Source organism: Oikopleura dioica, chromosome 1 (genome assembly GCF_907165135.1).
Source record: "Oikopleura dioica chromosome 1, OKI2018_I68_1.0, whole genome shotgun sequence".
Lineage (NCBI taxonomy): Eukaryota > Metazoa > Chordata > Appendicularia > Copelata > Oikopleuridae > Oikopleura > Oikopleura dioica.
This window is the reverse complement of record NC_137291.1, coordinates 11,884,058-11,902,539: the sequence shown is the minus strand read 5'-3', so window position 1 is coordinate 11,902,539 and position 18,482 is coordinate 11,884,058. Positions and strand designations below refer to the sequence as shown.

General features: G+C 46.4%; 2 protein-coding genes across 2 annotated transcripts; both read left to right on the top strand.

The window, feature by feature from the left end:
* Positions 1 to 31: 31 nt before the first annotated feature.
* On the top strand, positions 32 to 13,945 carry LOC145695919 (echinoderm microtubule-associated protein-like 6). Its single transcript, XM_081772968.1, has 9 exons — positions 32 to 2,281; positions 3,050 to 5,871; positions 5,912 to 5,951; positions 12,445 to 12,598; positions 12,673 to 12,792; positions 12,833 to 12,981; positions 13,026 to 13,281; positions 13,325 to 13,348; positions 13,506 to 13,945. Exons 1-9 carry the CDS (start codon positions 51 to 53, stop codon positions 13,626 to 13,628), a joined length of 5,919 nt encoding a protein of 1,972 aa, XP_081629094.1. The 5' UTR covers positions 32 to 50; the 3' UTR covers positions 13,629 to 13,945.
* Positions 13,945 to 18,103, top strand: LOC145712182 (peroxidasin-like). Its single transcript, XM_081789868.1, has 8 exons — positions 13,945 to 14,265; positions 14,307 to 15,279; positions 15,352 to 16,006; positions 16,110 to 16,546; positions 16,608 to 17,444; positions 17,492 to 17,646; positions 17,699 to 17,850; positions 17,890 to 18,103. Exons 1-8 carry the CDS (start codon positions 13,945 to 13,947, stop codon positions 18,086 to 18,088), a joined length of 3,729 nt encoding a protein of 1,242 aa, XP_081645994.1. The 3' UTR covers positions 18,089 to 18,103.
* The last annotated feature ends 379 nt before the right edge of the window (positions 18,104 to 18,482 follow it).

Sequence of the window (18,482 nt, the reverse complement as noted above, 5' to 3'; positions counted from 1 at the left end):
AGAAATGTCCCTTTTTTCATTCATCGATTTCTTTCAGAAGTCAAAAGGGGATGAGTAAGAAAGTACCAGATCAATCCCTCCGGCTTAACTGGGTCTACGGATACCGAGGCCACCAGTGTCGGTCGAACTGCCATTTCAATGAAGAAGGCCACATTGTCTACTTCGTTGCAGCGACTGGAATCGTCTTTTCTCAAGATCATCAAAAGCAGGCTTTTTACCTTCATCACAATGATGATATTCTCTGCCTTTCAATGCATCCAAACAAGAAGCTAGCTGCATCTGGCGAAACTGGAAAAGATCCCCAAATAAACATTTGGGATACCACGACGATGAAGACGAAATCTGTTCTCAAGAAAGAAGGAACCCACACTCACGGTGTCGGAAGCGTTGGTTTTTCTACATGCGGGAGTAGAGTTCTCTCAGTTGGGATTGACCCAAAAAGTCTCGTTGCAATTTGGGACTGGGAATCGGCGAGGCAACTCTGTATCGTTTCCGGCCATTCGGATCGCATTTTCGACTCTTGCTTCACGCCAAACAACGATGGAAGCTTTTATACAGTCGGCGTGAAGCATATCAAGGTCTGGAACTTGATGGGAAACACGCTCAAGTCGAAACGAGGTGTCTTTGGAGACAACGGGTCCCTTCAAACTGTTCTTTGTGTCACTCGTGAAAACGAAACTGGCCGAGTCTTGTCCGGAACGATGGACGGATCCATCTACTCATGGGAAGGAAATAACCTCGTCAAATCCCTTCCGAACGCTGCGCCTGGACCAATTTACTCAATTCACTCCTACGCTGACGGATACATCGCTGGTGGAAAATTTGGTTGCATCATTATGCTCGACAACGAGTTGGAAATCACGAAGAAGATCGAACTTGGAGAGCTAGAAGCCGAACTAGCGACTAGTTACATTCGATCTTTGAGCATCAACGACGATGGTGAAATTCTCGTAGGAACATCTCAATCTGATGTTCTTGTTCTCAACGCTGATCATGAAGAAATCACCTGGATTACTCGAGCGCATTCGGAAGGAGAACTTTGGGGCCTCGCCTCGCATCCGGAAGAAATGAAAGCGGTGACAGCTTCTGATGATAAATCAATTCGCGTTTGGGATTTGGAAGCTCACGAGCTAAGTCTGGTCGCTTACGCTGAGGCTGAAGCTCGAAGCTGTTGCTGGTCACCTGATGGTTCCACCATCGCCGTTGGTTTCAAAGATGGCTCGCTGAAAATCTACAACGCGGAGGACATGAGCGAGGTGAAAGCCATTCATGATCGAAAACAAGCCCGTCATTGTTGCGCATTTTCGCCATCTGGTGAATTCCTCGCGGTCGGATCGAACGACAACAAGATCGACATTTACACCGTCGCCGATGATTACGCTGATACGGCTGTTGGTGCGAAGGCTAGCTCGTTTATCACTCAACTTGACTGGTCAGCTGATTCTTCTCACATCGCTGCTTGTGACGGAGCGGGAGAGCGATTAATTTACGATGCTAGTGGTGAACACGTGACTGATTCAGAAGTTCTTGGAGGCTTGGAATGGGCGACGACGACAGGCGTCGTTGGTGAAAACGTGGATGGAGTTTTTCCGAAGTACTCTCAATTGAACGATGTCAACTCGGTAGACAAGCGTGGCGAAAACGACCTAATCGCGACCGGAGACGACTTCGGTCTCGTGAAGCTCTTCCGTTACCCAGCTTCCAAGCGTGGCGCCAAGTTCAGAAAGTACAATGGTCACTCTGCGCATGTTACGAATGTGCGCTGGACTCTAGATGGAAATTATCTACTTACAACTGGCGGCGCCGATCATGCTCTCTTTCAATGGAAGCTCGTCGGTGACTCTGAAAGCATTGACGAAGGTGTAGAAGTTGTCGAAGGCGACGATGATGACATTGCTTCGAACTCTGGTATCGATTCTAATTCAGAGGATTCGGATTCATCCGATCCAGATCGCGACGTAGACTCAGATCTGGAAGCGGAAATGGAAGAAACTTATTCCCGTGATCTGTACAACGAAGACATTATTCAACTCAAGTCCGAGAGCACCAAAACTGAAGGAGTTTCCCAAAAGCGCCCAAGTGCACCAGAGAACAGTCTGACTTTGAAATGGTGTGCAGGTTACAGAGGCCACGATTGCCGAGAGAACGTCAAATACACTCAAGCTGGCGAAATCGTCTTTCACTCCGCAGCTCTTGGAATCGTTTACAACCGAGAGGAGCATTCGCAAAGATTTTATTATGGACACACAGATGATATTCTATCCCTGACTCTCCACCCAACCAAGGAAAATGGTAAAAAAGATACAAGTCCGAAGAGTAAGCCCCATTGAGTTCACCCAAACCATTTTCGGGCTGTTCGCATAACTTTCGCTCGTGTCGAGTACGCTACCTCACCGTCAGCTACGGACAAGTCCGTCACCGCTGCCTTTGCTCGGCTCTACGCAGCGTTCATCCCAGATTCGGGATGGGCGCTCTCCGCCACGGGACTGGGGACTTTCCCCCGGTGCCGCCGAAACGGCCCCGGACAGCGAACCTTCCGGCCTTGATGGGGGAGAAGGGTCAATTTTGGGGCTTATAAAGGAAAATCGGGGGATTTCTTGGTGGGGGTGGTGTTATGGTGCTCAGTTTTCAAATTAACCCCAAATTTCGCATCCCCAACTTTGATGGAAATGGGGACCATAACACCCCAGCTTACTAGCTCCCGGCGATATTCAATTTATAAACCGCGAAATAAACCGTCATTGCCGTCGAAGTAAGCTTGCTGGCGGGGGCTATTTGCACCCGGGGAAGGTCTGAGAGGTCACCAGTCAGGTTCACCCTGGCTGGTTAGTCTCGTGATGGGACTGGTGTCGGAAGACACTACCGGGAACCAGAAATTGTTTCTCCGCTCGTCACATTTCCTGGACGATCTCCTTCGGGAGGGACAGTTGTGTCGAGTAGGATTGGGATTAGCCGGTGACCAGCGATGTGAGATCAATGTAGCGAGGCCGCGCGGAGCGGTAACCCAATTCAGACTACTCTTCTTCAACACACTTTTTTAACCATTTCTAAAGGACATTGTCGCCACTGGTCAAATCGGGCGTAACCCAGCCATTCATGTTTGGGATGCTCTCACGATGCAGACCATCTCGATCTTCAACGGCGTTCACGAACGGGGCGTATGTGCATTGGATTTTACCTCTGACGGAAAACGACTATTGTCAGTGGGTCTCTCGGACGAGCATGTTATAGCTGTTTGGGACTGGCGTCGAGGAGAATGCGTTTCCAAGGTCAACGGGTCGAAAGACAAGGTCTTCTGCGTCCTCTCTGATCCACATGATCCGTTGAAATTTGTGTCCACTGGAGTCAAGCATATCAAGTTCTGGAAGATTGTTGGCGCTAGCGCTGAAGGAAAGCGAGGTATCTGCGGCTCAAACGGAGAAACAACTTCACATCTCTGCGGCACTCATGGCGAAGACGAGGGCATCTTCTATTCAGGAGGGCAAAATGGAAAGATTTACTGCTGGCAGGGAAATCAACTCCAGCGAGTCGTCGACTCACATGAAGGCCCTGTGTTTACGCTTTGCAAGTTGCCAGAGGGTTTTCTCTCCGGAGGAAAGAACGGATGGATTTATCTCTGGGACCAGGACATGACCGAGAAGCAACGAGATTACGAGGTCAAAGCGGAAAATGTCTCCGAAGACTCGCATGGTCCTCTAATTGCGGATAATCCATCGATTCGAACAATCATCATGGGAGACGACTTCCTTATCGCTGGTACAAAGAACGGTGAGCTGATGGAACTTGACAAGGAAGGACCGATCAAAGTTCTCGTCCAAGGACACGCGCAGGGCGAAGTTTGGGGCTTGGCCACTCATCCAGAGGAACAAGTCGTTGCTACGATTTCTGACGATAAGAGCATTCGAGTATGGGATGTGGAAAACCAAAAGATGACCGCAGCAAAAGAGCTTGGCAAAGCTGGACGAGCTCTTACTTACTCTCCCGACGGAACTATCATTGTTGCTGGCTTCCTTGATGGTTCAGTCATGCTTCTTGAGGCAGAATCACTGGAAATTGTGAAAGAATTCCAACATAGAAAGCAGAATATTTCGGATGTCAAGTTTGATCCTTTTGGCAGATTCGTCGCTGTTGGCAGTCACGAAAACTTCGTCGATGTTTACTCGATCCAGAAGAAGAAACGAATCGGAATTTGCAAGGGAAGCTCTAGCTACATTACTCACGTAGATTGGACTACCGATGGCAAAATCATTCAAATAAACTCCGGCGCAAGCGAGCGATTGTTCTATGAAATTCCAAGCTGCAAGCGAATCACTCCTGATAAAGCAACCATTGCGAAGATGTCCTGGCATCTGTGGACGTCTGTTCTAGGTCCAGAAGTTGAGGGAATCTGGCCTGCATATACGAATGTTACAGACATTAACACTGCCTGCACTGATCGAGATATGAACATCATCGCTACTGGTGATGATTTTGGAATGGTGAAGCTGTTCAAGTATCCTTCGATGGAAAAGCACGCGAAATGCAAGAAATACACCGGCCATTCTTCGCACATTACAAAAGTTCGCTTTACAGCAGGTGATAGCCAGCTTGTTTCCACTGGTGGATTAGACGCCTCCGTGATGATCTGGCAACGACCTGAAAGCAAGGAAGTCCACGAGTCGGATGACGAAGATACTGACGACGATGATGATTTCTTCGATAGCGACGTCGACGAAGAGATGAAGATCGACTACGACAGACAGACAAACTCTGATAACCGACGAGAACAGCGACGTAACAAGGGCGACGCAGCTGAAATCGAACTAGAGCCAATAGAGTCTAGGACGCATTTTGCCCGTGGAGGCGACGAGCTCAACTTCATGGCGAATTTCAACTCAGAAGATGACAATAAAATCGACACTCTCGCACTCAAGCATGTTTTCGGCTATCGAGGATATGATGCTCGCTGTAATCTGGACTTTCAACTCTCTGCTACTGGCCCTGATACCATTTCGCGGATCATTTACCACGCTGCTGGCGTTGCGATCGTCCAAGATATGGAAACCAAAGAGCAGTTCTTCTATGACCAACATTCCGACGATATTCTTTGCCTGACGCAGAATAAACATCCAAACTATAGATCTGTAGTCGCTACTGGTCAACTTGGAGGAAGCGTTCATGTCTGGAATATCGACGACAATGAGTCAACTACCGAGACGCTTTCGATCATCTCTGGTCTCTCAGGAGGAGTATCCGCAGTCTCTTTCTCTGGATCTGGAAAGCTCATCCTCGCCGCGTCACTCGATTCCGAACACACAGTTTCCGTTTACCGCTGGCAAACTGGCCAGAAAGTTGCATCGAAATGCTCCGGTCCTCGTCAAATTTTCCAAGCAGATTTCCGACCAGATTCTGATTCGAAATTCGTGACTGTCGGTGAACGCGCTCTATTTTTCTGGCAAATTGCTGGTTCTGTCTTGCTTTGTAAAAAAGCCCAGCCAGGTTGTCTGAACCTCAATCAAGTCGGCACATGTTTGAGCTTGGCGTTTGGCACTGACGATATGACTTTTACTGGAATGGCAACTGGAGCTGTCATCGTCTGGCAAGGTTCAAACGCGCAAAGAATCATCGAACGAGCTCACAATGGTCCCGTTTTTGCCATGTTCACGACTTTGAAAGACGGATTGATCGTGACCGGTGGCAAAGAAAAGTCTTCCTCCGGCGCAATTAAGCTTTGGGATAGTCAGATGAAGAAATGCAAGAGCTTCCATGTTCCAATCGAGAACGACGCTAAAGAAAGCGTAACTGTCAAAGCTGTTGCCCGAGTCAAAGGAAAGATCCTTGTTGGAACAAAAGACAACGCCGTTGCTGTGATAAACGAAAAAACAAGCGAAGGTAAGAGAGTTTTTTTTCTTTCGAAAATAAAAATAATAAGTTTCGATGATGACAATGGGCCACTTTGCGCCAGGACGAGTGAAGGGATCCTAGCTTCTGCTGAATCTCCCACTTCTAGCGTAGTTTGCCTGCTCTCTATATCTGGACGAGTGAAGAAAACGAGTAAAGTATCTTTGACGTCTGTATTTCGAGCTGGAGTAAAATAGAGGTTAATTCACGAACTGCGTGAATTACCGAATGGAGAGAAATACACGGCGGCGACCGAGCAAAGCTCGATCTAGATAAGCAAGTGACCTTAGGGGACGAGGGAGTCTAACGAATCTAAGATCCCAATACCCCCCATGAGACTGAAACGTCCTCTAAGGCCAAAGTGTGTGATTTTTGCAGGAGTATAAGCGTAAGATGAGTAACATGGCAGGTTCGAAACGTCGAGGCAGTCTGATTCGCGTTAAAAAACCCTTTTTTGGGAAAAAGCTTGAATCAGATGCGAAGTTTTCGTGATGTCCGAGCGGTGATGACATGAAGGAGTAGCTGCACATGTAGAAGAACTCAAAATACGTCGGCGACGGTAAACTGTGATAATTTCCGTACCTTTTCAGGCCCCGGTCGATGAATAGGGGACCTGAGTGGGGCAGTACTTGCGCTTAGTCGTATGACTGACCCGAGTTTGTGCCGATGTTTAGAGGTTCGACGGGCCTCGTTTCACGGTGTGCTCGTTTTGTATGTTTCGGGAGATGAGCTGCTCCAACTTCGGTTAAAGTCGCATTCGGATCGGCGCCGGCTGAGTATTGACGATCTGGTGAAGACTTTGGACGGGTTCTTTTCTTGCTGTTTTCAGTTGCTGAGCCCTCAACTACTGTTGAATTTTGTTTATCGACTGACATATGGCTATTGTCGGGCGCAGCAACCTCCGAAATCACTGTAGCATCAGCTGACATGTCCTCGGCAGTTTCATAAAGAGTACCACCAGAGTACCAGCGATCTGACGGCTCGGCTGGAGCTACCGACGAGTCCAAAATAGATGTAGCGGTTGTATCTCCCAGATTTTCCATGTCCAATCGGCGTCTACTTTCCAAAATAGGTGATAGAGATGATCTTGGCGGTTTTTCCATAGCAACCATCGGAGTCGACGCGACCTGAGAAGATTTCCTCCCCCCATGCGACTTCGACCCGGACTTTTCCATCGGTTTGGAAGTAGGAACAGGCGATTTTTGTGGGACTTTCGACTTAACGATTTCGGTTAAATGTGGGAATACGTACTCGGCCTCGTAGTAATCAATCCAGCGTAAGTCGTGATTTCGTTCTGCGGCGTGAACCACGTGTTCTCGATGGATGAAATCACGTTGTCCTTTTTTATCTTCGACCATGACGACCCAGTCGTTGCTCGAAACGGCTTTCAGGGGACCTACCCAGCGTTCCTTCTTGCTTTTAGCGTCGGTCAGGTTTTCTCGCTTAATGTACACGACAGCGCCAGCGGGGATTGGTCTCGGCTTAGGCTCGTTTTTCAGCCTGTGCTCCATGGCTCGGTCAGCAGCTTCCATCGCAGTTTTCACAATGGCTTCCGCCGATTTCGCTAAAGCTCCCACATTGAGACCAAACACCTGAGGTGTTTCCGCTGTCATTTCTGCGCCAGTAGAGTGGGTGAAAGTACTTTTTCGGCCAAACCAAACTTCTCGCGGTGAAATTTTCGTGCTTTTGTTTTTCACACTATTGAGCGCGCGCATCACGTGGGGAACGCAGTCGGCCCAAGTTTTTCGACCGGAAGATGAGTTGACCATGCAGAATAGACTGTTTTTGATAGTCCGATTCGCTCTTTCTGCGAAAGCGTTTGATTGAGGGTGAAATGCGGTACTTATTGTATGTTTTATCTGGTTAAGCTTACACATTTCGTCAATCACGCTTGCGCAGAAGTGGGTACCTCTGTCACTGTGTAGATGTTTCGGCAAGAAATCCATGGGAAGGAAGACCTTGTAGATGAGCGCTTTTGCAGCGCAGATAGCAGTGTCGGACCGCGTCGGAATGCACCAAGTGTAGCGAGAGAAAGTGTCCGCCACCACCAAATAATACTTGAATCCGCCAGCGGGAGGCATACAAGCGAAATCGATCTGAATCGATTCGCCAGCTGTTTTTCCACGACGAAGGGTTCCAAGTGGCGGTTTGGTACGAGTTCCAGCAGATCCTTTTCTGCGTAGGCAAGGGACGCAGCTGTGGACGTAGTTAGAAACATCGTCTTGAAATGAAGGCCACCAAACGTCCTCTAATCGCTCTAAAGTCCGCGGCTCGCCCAGATGACCGGACAAGTCGTGAGCTAGAAAGAGAAAGTGACTTTTTACCGCTTCCGGTACCACCGCCCGCGCGCCAGATTTGAATTGACACATCAAGCACCCGGTAGTGTTATCCAGGAACAGAGCTTTTTCCATCTTGAGTAGAGACGATTGTCGGTGGTCGGAGTCCTTCACCAGCGATTTTATGTCCAGTGGCTCCTTACCAGATTCCAGAAAAGTGATGATTGCACTCAGAGCAGAGTCCTCCCTTTGATAGTCCAGAATGTTATTATAATTCGCTGACACCAACGGAATCTCCATTGGCGCCGCGATAGCCTTGACGTTTACCTTATGTATCTTCACCTCTGATAAAGTGATTTTCTCCGGAAACTGATTTTCGTTCCAGAAAGGGACGAAGACACGTACTGGTGAATTCTTGTCGATTTCGTACTCGCGACCAACGGGAAACTCAGAGTCGTATCCAAGTGATTTGTCGTCCTCGCCAGGTCTGCGGCTCATAAAGTCGGCGAATTGATTTTCTGATCCCTTGATGTAGACAATGTGAAAATCGAATTCTTCCAATCGGCTTTGCCATCGGCTTATTTTAGAATTCTTGAACTTCTTTTTGTGTAGGAAGATCAAAGATCGGTGGTCTGTGTGAATCTGAAAGAATCTACCTTTCAGGAGCTTTTCCAGTCGCTCGCAGCACCAGACAATGCTAAACATTTCCTTTTCTGAAGTGTTCCATTTTCTTTCAGCTTTGTTGAAGGTGTGGGAAATCGCGCTTACTAGGTGCACTCTCCCGCCATACTCTTGTAGCAGGACGCCACCCGCTGCGTACAGGCTCGCGTCTGTGTAGAGATGAAAAGACTCGTCAAAGTTAGGAAAACTTATGACTGGAGTCTCGGAGAGTCGTCGTTGAATTTCCTTGAGCGCCAAATCCGCTTCTTTGGTCCACTTGAAACAATTTGTTTCGTTCGCCGAATTTCGAACATCGTTTATGGGCTTCATTCTGCTCGAGAAGCAACCGGATGAAATAGCTTCGCCCATTTTCGTTTCTAGAAAACCTCGGATCCAATTCAATGACCCGATTAATGAAGCTAACTCCTTTTGGGAGCGTGGGGGTTTCATCTGACGAAGAGCGGAGACTTGCGCAGGGTCCGGTTTGATTCCATCTTCGTTGATGATTCGGCCCAAAAGTGAGCTTCGGATTGTAGGAAAGAGCACTTTTCGCCCTTGAGTTTAGCGTTAAACTTGCGGAGCGCGATGAATAGGTTTCGGAGAGTGTTGTAATAGCAGCTGAAAGTCTTCCCAAAACACACTATGTCATCGATATAAGAAAGCATCTTTTTCCTGGTGGGGCTTGAGTCGAGAATTGTGTTTACGACGCGCGAGAATATATTCCCCGAGCATCGATAACCGAATGGTAGTCTGCAGAAGGCGTAAGATTTCCCACCCCACTGGAAGGAAGTCTTGTACCTGTCGCTTTTCTTTACAGGGCACTGCCAATATCCACTTCGTAGATCAACTGTGGCGAAAAACTTATTGCCCGGTCCAATGTTCGCAATCGTATCCTCCATGCTTGGGAGATGGTAAGGGTCGGATTTGTCGGAGAGGCATTTGTTCAGGCTGTTTTTGTAGTTGATGCAGAAGCGCATTTCCCCAGATTTCTTAGGAATAGGCAATACCGGGCTGTTAAACCCTTTCTGGTCTTTGATCTCTTCTATTATTTTCGTTTCGAGCAGTTCGGAGATGTGATCGCTGACCTGACCATGAAAAGCTTGCGGAATCGGGTGTTGACTGATGTTTCGACTCGTACCATCAGTCGGGATTTCGATCTCGAACGGGAATTCACCCATTTTTTGACCGTCGCAGCCGAATCTGTCGTCGAATTCCAAACACAGCTCGGCGACCATCTTCTTTTGCCCCGGGTCTGCGTCTGCTGGTAGGGTTATTCCGAGTTTTTGCTTCGCTAGCTGAATGGGGCACCTGGCTGCGTTCTTGTTCGGCGCGTCCAGCTTTGGGACTTCTCGTGGTGGTTGAGTGCGGGACCGATCGCTGTCTTTGACCGCTGATCTAGTCGTCAAGTATTTCTTGATTTTGGTCCGCTTCACTCCGTCCAGCTTCACCACTTGAGTCTCAGTTTGTGTGAAGGCTTCGTTGTAGCAAAATGAGAGAGTACGATTCTTATTGTCGACTGTGAAGCTGTCCGTCATCGCATTCTCTAGTATATCGCGGCCCAGTAGACTTGGGTATTTACTGCCTGGCATGATGGTGAGATTCAAGGAGAATGCAGGGCCACCATTGAATGATAAGCGGCAGGGAAGGATACCCCTCGGCTGCTCGGCGGGGATATTTGGGCTGAAACCGGTGACCTTGAAGGGGCAGGGCTTCAGCATCTGGAGAAATTTGTCGGGAACGTAAGCAGCGGACAGACAGGAGGACTCGGCTCCGCTGTCGACTTCCATCGATACGTCAAAACTTTTAGAGCCCGTAATGATGGTAGCCGAAGCGAAATAAGCCTTTCCTGGTCGCTTCTTCTTCACTGTGTAAAAGTGAACATCGAATGGTTGGAAATCTTCGACGTTCTTAGTCGTATTAATCTTCTTGGATTCTGGTTGTTTATCGTCTTTCCCATCCTTAGAATCGGTGCTGGCGCGCTTAGCATTCTTCTTCTTTTTGTTCTTATTTCTGTTGAAGTGCTGGGAGACGGTCGCGCTGTCAACTCGATTCTGTCTTGTGGATTGGGCGAGACGGCAGAGTTCGTTGATATCGTAAACTTTTGATAGGCTTGGAAGGATTGCGTTGAAAACGTCTGGTTCTTCTTTCCTAAGATTCAAGTACAGCATCATCGTCGAGAATATGTCGAATATTTCATCGACCCCGGCGTCGGCTGACTTCTCTTGTCGGTAAGAGTTCAAAGTCGCTTGCTTCGCCTCGTTCATCTTTTGCAAGACGTTGGCGGTGTAGTGTGCAAACGGCTTCGAATGGTCGTATTCGACGTCGAAAACTTCGCTTAGCTTCAGTAAGTAGTGACTCTTCGCGGCGAATGATTTCTCTAGCAGCGCCTTGGCCGATTTCCAGTCTTGACAATTCAGAAATTCGGTTCCAAGTGAGCGTTCGATGTTCAAGTCGAAGTGGCTGTACACTGCTGCGATGAAAGGCTGTTCACGTGAAGGTCTGTCGCGGACGTAGGCGCGGTGATAAATGTCGGCTCTGCCCAAGAAGGTGTTGAAAGATGTGTTGCATGCGGCGTCCAGCTTCGGCAAGTCTTGGACGTGACGAGACCAGGTAGTGGCCACCCATGCTTCTTCTCTCATTGTAGCATTCGTAGATTCTTTTCCTTGATCGAGCTCGCAGGTAAGAAGCGTTGTACTGAGCTGTTCTAATTTTACTCTGCTTTCTGTGATCAAGGGCTCTAGGCTTGGCTTAAGTGATTCGTCATTTCGCACTTGTTCTTCGAGGTAGTTTACTCGATCGTTTATGCTTCTTATTTCGGTGACGGTTTCTAGCAGTGATTTGTTCGCCGCCATAGCTCGAAATATATCGGCAGTAAGGGTTTATGGGCCTTGGATTACCTTTCAGGCCCTCAGAAAATACTGCGACTAAAAGTCGCAATATGATGAGCTGAGGTGCCTTTTGCGCAAACGCCCGACGATTTCTCTGTCCAGCGATTGTCGAAATTTCAAGGTCTGGTCCAAGGGTCGATTCTTCGTAAACTTCTCTCGATTTTTGGTGAAAAGTGGCGAAAGAATTCTGTTTTTCTGAGTATTTTAGGTTTTCCCCGGCGTGCGTGCGTGGTTGCGTGGGCGCGACTTTCGGCGCGTGGGTCGTGGTGGCGCTCGTGTGGTGGCGCTCGCTCGGGGTGGTGTTGGTGTGGTGCGGCGCGGAAAATTCTCTGAGTGGAGTTTCTCCGGCGGCGCGGTGGCGGTTGGTGATTCGGTTCCCCTCGACTCCGCTGACGGCCAATCAGCGTCCAAGTTGCGAAACTTCGGTTGTCGATGGCGGAAAATTTACCTTTTCTCCAACGGGACTACTCTGATACCACTGAAGGGATCCTAGCTTCTGCTGAATCTCCCACTTCTAGCGTAGTTTGCCTGCTCTCTATATCTGGACGAGTGAAGAAAACGAGTAAAGTATCTTTGACGTCTGTATTTCGAGCTGGAGTAAAATAGAGGTTAATTCACGAACTGCGTGAATTACCGAATGGAGAGAAATACACGGCGGCGACCGAGCAAAGCTCGATCTAGATAAGCAAGTGACCTTAGGGGACGAGGGAGTCTAACGAATCTAAGATCCCAATACGAGTAAACTGCGTCTGTGCCAATCCAACTCAAGCAAATCTCATCGCTTCCGGCTCATCTGACGGGTCCTTGCGCGTCTGGGATGTTGAATCAAAGATGCTTCTTCAAAAAGTCCACTTTGCCGCTGGTGTGACCGCTGTTCGATATTTGAACTTGACAGTAAGTCACTCATTCGTTTAGAATCCTTGTTTTCCGTGTTTGCTCAAGCTAACGAGCGCTTAATTTATCTTCAGGATATTGACGACGAGGCGCTCATTTGCGTCGGCCTAGAGAATGGGGAAATTCTCGTGTTATGTAACGAACGAATTTTATCGAAGAGAAGAGATACTGGAAAACCCATCACTTTTATCCAGGTTCTTGCTTATAGAAAACGTTTTGTTGATCAGTCTTTAGAACATCGGAAACAAAGTGGCAGTAGGACAAGATAACAACCTGATCTTTTTCACAATCGACCAGGAAAACAAGTTCAAACTTGCTAAAGAAGGCTTTGCCCAAGGCCTCGCTGCTCCTGTCACTTCAGTCGACTTCTCAGAGAACGAAAAGTACGTCTAGTGCTCATTGTTCTTATCCTATTTTTGCTCTCTAGATTCGCTGCTGTAGCTTTGGACAATGACGATTTCGTCATTTGCATCGTTCCATCGGCAGAAATTCTCGACCTCGAAGATCCTCGAATTCCTCAGCTCAAATGGCAAACATTCCACTGCCCGCGCCATCCCCTTGTCGCTCCTTTCAACTCAACTTGCGCCACTGTATCGACTTCAGGAAAATATGTCGCGATGGGGGATGATCAAGGATCCATTCAACTCCAGGAATTCCCGCCGAAAACTATGGGAGGAATGATGGTAAGGGTCTATTAATTCAAGACATAATATAAAAAATATTAAGAAACAAAAGGCAAAAGTCAACTGGGTATGTTTCTAATACAAAGCGCAATCAGTTTTTAGTTTGTAGCTAATGAAAAATTATTATTCGTCAGAATTTTCGCATTTCATTCTCATCCTACAAATAATCCTAAGAATCATTCTTGCTCACGAATCTTTCTTCATTCGCTCATTTATTATTCTAGCATTACGGCCACGGAGAAGCCGTGACATCAATTTGCTGGACTTGCGACGACAAATTTATCATCTCCGCCGGTGGAGACGATCAAACTCTCTTTGTTTGGGATGCTAAGACGAACGAAGAGTAATTTTACTCTTCACAGACCTTTTTATTTATACGACCCGCTTTATAATTTATTGTAAATTATTTTTTTAATTTGGTTACTTTGTTCATTCCAAGTTTTATTTTTACTATCAACGTTTAAATCATGCACAAAATGACTTCTCTTCAACCATCCGCAGGAAAAACTTTGTATCAACTTTTCTCTGTGCTACTGTACTTCTTAACGCCGATTCCTGATTGATCTTTCTTTTGTTTCTTATTCTTTTAAAATTCAAATTCTTTTTGAGTTACCCCTTATTGATTTCACGAATGTGCCTCAAAATTTGCTTTATTGTTCCAAGATGGCTGCTAGACTTATTTCTTTCAGAATGATAGGCCGTTTATTGGCAGTATCACTGTTACTACCTATTCTGACAGCGGATGGTTGCCCAGAAAAATGCAAATGTGTTCAAAGTACCGTCATCTGTCGCGGACGACGCTCTATTCCCGATGTTTTCCCAGAAGGAAGCCGAATCCTCGATCTTCGTAAAAACTACTTCCCAACTATCTCCTCTCGTGCCTTCACAAACGTAGATAGTGTATCAATACTCATCCTGTCTTCGTCAAACATCAAGACGATTGAGCCCGGAGCGTTTGATCACTTTTCAAGGAATGTTGGAGATTCTCTTCCTTGATTTCAGCGCATTTTCCGTCCGCGTTCTAGTTAATAATTTCCATCCAAAGAGTTCAGAACATCTTTCTCAATCAAAACGAGCTTCGTTCTTTCCCCACAGATCTGTTCACCCATATGAAAAGTTTGGAGAAACTCAATATCGAACACAACCGAATAACGTCCCTCGAGCCCGGAATGTTCCGAGAGCTCAATCATCTCAACGAGTTGGAAATCGACGGCAACCCATTTCTATGTGACTGCGATCTAAAACCCTTCACAAATTTTATTTCTGGAAGGTTTTCGCTAAAAGAAATGCCCAAGGCAAGCTGCGCGAGTCCTCAGCAAAGACAGTCGATGAACATTATTGAAGGGGTCAGTCTCGCCGATTGCGAAGAGCAAGTTGTTCCTCTTGTCCAAGCCCTCCAAGATGCTTTTCGAAGAAAGCCTTCTGATGTGACTGTTCCTTTTGGGGCACCAGTATTTTTTCCCTGCGCCGCTGATCATCAAATTACCTGGTCAAAAGACGGAATCGATATTGAAGCTTCAGACCGGGTTAAAATAACATCTGTTGGTCTTGAGATACCAAATGTGGTCTTCGATGATTCAGGCGTCTACGAATGTTCAGTGAGAACTTCGGAAGGAAAGCTTACTGCTTCTGGAACTCTAAAAGTTCTCTCTTGGCCGGTTTTGCTCTCTGATAACAACCAAAAGCTAGAAAAATATCTCGGTGGAGTGATTGTTATTACCTGCAAGTTTGTTTCGAATCCAAGAGCCACTGTTACCTGGCTCAAAGATGGCCAGAGACTAAAACGATCTAAAAGAGTGAGAATAACCGGCTCTGTTAATAGATATACAGTCGAATCGACGCTGAAAATTTACAGAGCGGGTCAGAAAGAAGCCGGGGTCTACACTTGTACTGCTAGAAATCCTGACGGCTATGCTTCTGGCGAGACGACAGTAGAGATGAGAAAGCCAGTCAAGCCTGTAATTTTATCTTCAACGGTCGATATCAGCTTTAAGTCAGGCTCGAGTTCAACAAAACATGACATTTTGAAATTAGTCAGGAAGATTTTTCAAGTATGAAACTCGTTTGAAGGCGATACCGTCGAAATCCCTTGCGATGTCTTCGGTGATCCTTTTCCAAGCATGTGGCTATCAAAAGACCAACAGAAGATCATTTCTGGCGGGCGTTACTCTGTTATTGATAAGAAACTGATCATTTTTGAAGCAAGAGAAGAAGATGCAGGTCTTTACATTTGCAATGGACGGAATTACGCCGGGCTTCAATCAAAGCCAATAGAAGTTATTTTTAAAAGAAGCACTTCCACAAACCGTATCGCTGAGAGAATCCACGATTTTGGCCTAATGGGAGGACCCGAAATCGAACAAATCGTAGTCACAGCAGCTGCAAATGTACGAAAAGCTGTCAATCAAACCATCGCCCGTCTCAAAAAAGACTCATCAACTCCAGAAGTACCTGTTCGTACCCTCTTCGCTTTAGCAAAATTTCCTTCTCGCCCCGGGCTGAAAAAAGCAGTAGCAGCTGAGATCTTTGAAGAAACTGTTCGACTTGCTCTTGATAACTTGGAGCCAGAAAAGTTTGATCCTGATGCAGAGATCAAAAAAGTTGCTAATCATTTGACAGAGCAAGATATCAACGATCTCCGGGAACTTGCCGGTTGTGATGAGCATCAACTTGTGCCAAACTGCGAGGAGAATATGTGCTTTCATAAGAAGTATCGAACTGTTGATGGGTAAAGGTTTAAGAAATTTCAATTATATTTTTTCTTATGTTACATAACTTATGTAACATAAGTTATGTATTCTTTTTTATTGCTTTCGTTAAACCTTATTCGGCACTTGTAACAATTTGAACAATCCTCTCTGGGGTTCTGCGACCACTCCTCTGAAGCGAATTCTAAAACCCATCTACGAAAATGATTTCAACGAGCCAGTCGGCTGGAATGACATCAACTACGGGTCAAAGCCCCTTCCCTCTTCACGAGAAGTCTCCCTTGTTTTGCTCAAAGGACATTCCTGGGAGCCTGATCCAGATTTCACTGGGATTCTCATGCAATGGGGACAATTTCTTGATCATGATATCACTCTTACGGCCATGAGTCCTTCTTCTACTCATTTTGGGAGGAACACTCTATGTCGGGATGAATGTACCAACGCTGCTCCGTGCTTTCCAATCAGGAAGTCCACGCTCGAAACGGACAGGCTTCATCACGACACAATTCAACATGGATGTCTTGAGTTCATTCGCTCTGCTTCTGTCTGTGGTTCAGGCTAGGGTCCTATCTATCTGATTGTATCAAGGATCATTATTTTTATTAAACCCTCTTCAAGGCGTTTCTAGTCTTTTAGTTGATTCCTTCTCTCGTCGTGAGCAAATCAACTCAATAACTTCCTTCATCGACGCATCGAATGTCTACGGCTCTGACTTAGAAAAGGCAAATTATCTTCGAATGGATAACGATCCTCTCGGAAGATTGAAAACGCGAACTGAAGAATATCCAAAAGGAATGCTCCCGTTTTCTGGCCCCGCGAATGCTGCTTCTGTTGAAATGGATTGTCGGGGAATAATTGAGCATGTTCCATCAGAAGAAGCTAGAACGGCTTGTTTTATGGCAGGCGATGCTCGTGCAAATGAACAAATTGGCCTTACAACGATGCATACGATTTTCTTACGCGAGCACAATCGAATCGCCTGGCGTCTTCATGAAATTAACCCACATTGGTCTGGCGAAGAGAAATATCTTGAGAGCAGAAAAATCATCGGCGCGATCATGCAAAAAGTAACATACTCAGAATGGCTGCCGAAAATTCTCGGCGAGGAGGGTATGAAAAAACTCGGCAATTACACTGGCTACAATCCAACAGAAAATCCCTCCGTGACGAACGTTTTTGCTACTGCTGCGTTTCGCTTTGGCCACAGTCTCATCAAACCAGTGGTGAAAAGATTGGATGAAAATCTTCAGCCTCACAGGCAATACGGTGACCTTCCGCTGTACAAGGCATTTTTCAATCCTTACCAATTGTTCAAACGAGGAGGAATCGACCCGATTATCCGAGGGCTTGTTTTTACTGGAAGCAAAGATAAACGAATGGAACTTAATGGTCCCATGAATCCTCAGCTAATAGAGAGGCTATTCGAGTCTTCAGACAGAGTAGCGCTTGATTTAGGTAACGTCTTGAAAACACAGAAGATTATATAAAATATTCTCTTTTAGGTGCTCTGAATATCCAACGAGGCAGAGATCACGCGCTTCCATTTTACGCTGAGTGGCGTGAGCACTGTGGCTTGGCGCCTTTGTCAGACTGGAACGACTTACGAAATGAGTTTGATACAGATGTGATAGATAAATTTAAGTTATTATATTCAAATGTACGTATATTGTTTCTAATCGGCAAGGTGTGTTCATCATATAATTTTTCAGGTGGAATATATAGAACTGTTCCCGGCGCTTGTTTTGGAGAAGACTATTCCCGGGACAAGAACCGGCCCTACATTACAATGTCTTTTGGTAGATCAATTTAAAAAGTTGAGAAGCGGAGATCGATTTTGGTATCAAAGGCCCGGTGAATTCAGGTTGGGTACTCAAGTAAAGGGGAAACTAACTGTTTTCAGCCCGCAACAACTCCGAGAAATAGAAAAGACAACACTTGGACGAATTTTCTGTGAAAATGGCGATGCGATTTCCAAAATGTCCACCAACGTCTTCCTGATGAGCTCCTCTCAAGTTCCATGCGAGCATCTTCTGGAACACAGCTCGCTCGATTTAGAAAAATGGACCGATACTTGTGAACATAAAATAACTGTGCAATAAACTTTCAAACAAATCGTTTTCAGTTCAGCCTTTTCCGCCATTCCCTCGCTACCTATCAGAAAATAAGTTGTTGATGTGTATATTTGTTAGAATGTCTAAAATGCCTCCGATGCCACCTCTGCCTTCAAAAATGTCCGAGCGGGGGCCTCCCAAAGAAATTCCAACGGGTCCATCACCTGACAAAAAAGGTCAAGCTTTTCTCGTAGAAAGTTATTGTATGGAGCCTTAGAATTTACCGCTGGCTGGAATGATCCTCCGAAGACAATCGCAAAGTCAGATACATCGAATCCAATGCGCATGAATAAGAAATCCAAGGCGAAAACAGCTCCATCTGCTCCAGTGATACCCATGTTTGACCCGACTAAACCTCCTAACTGACATCTTTTCTTCTTTT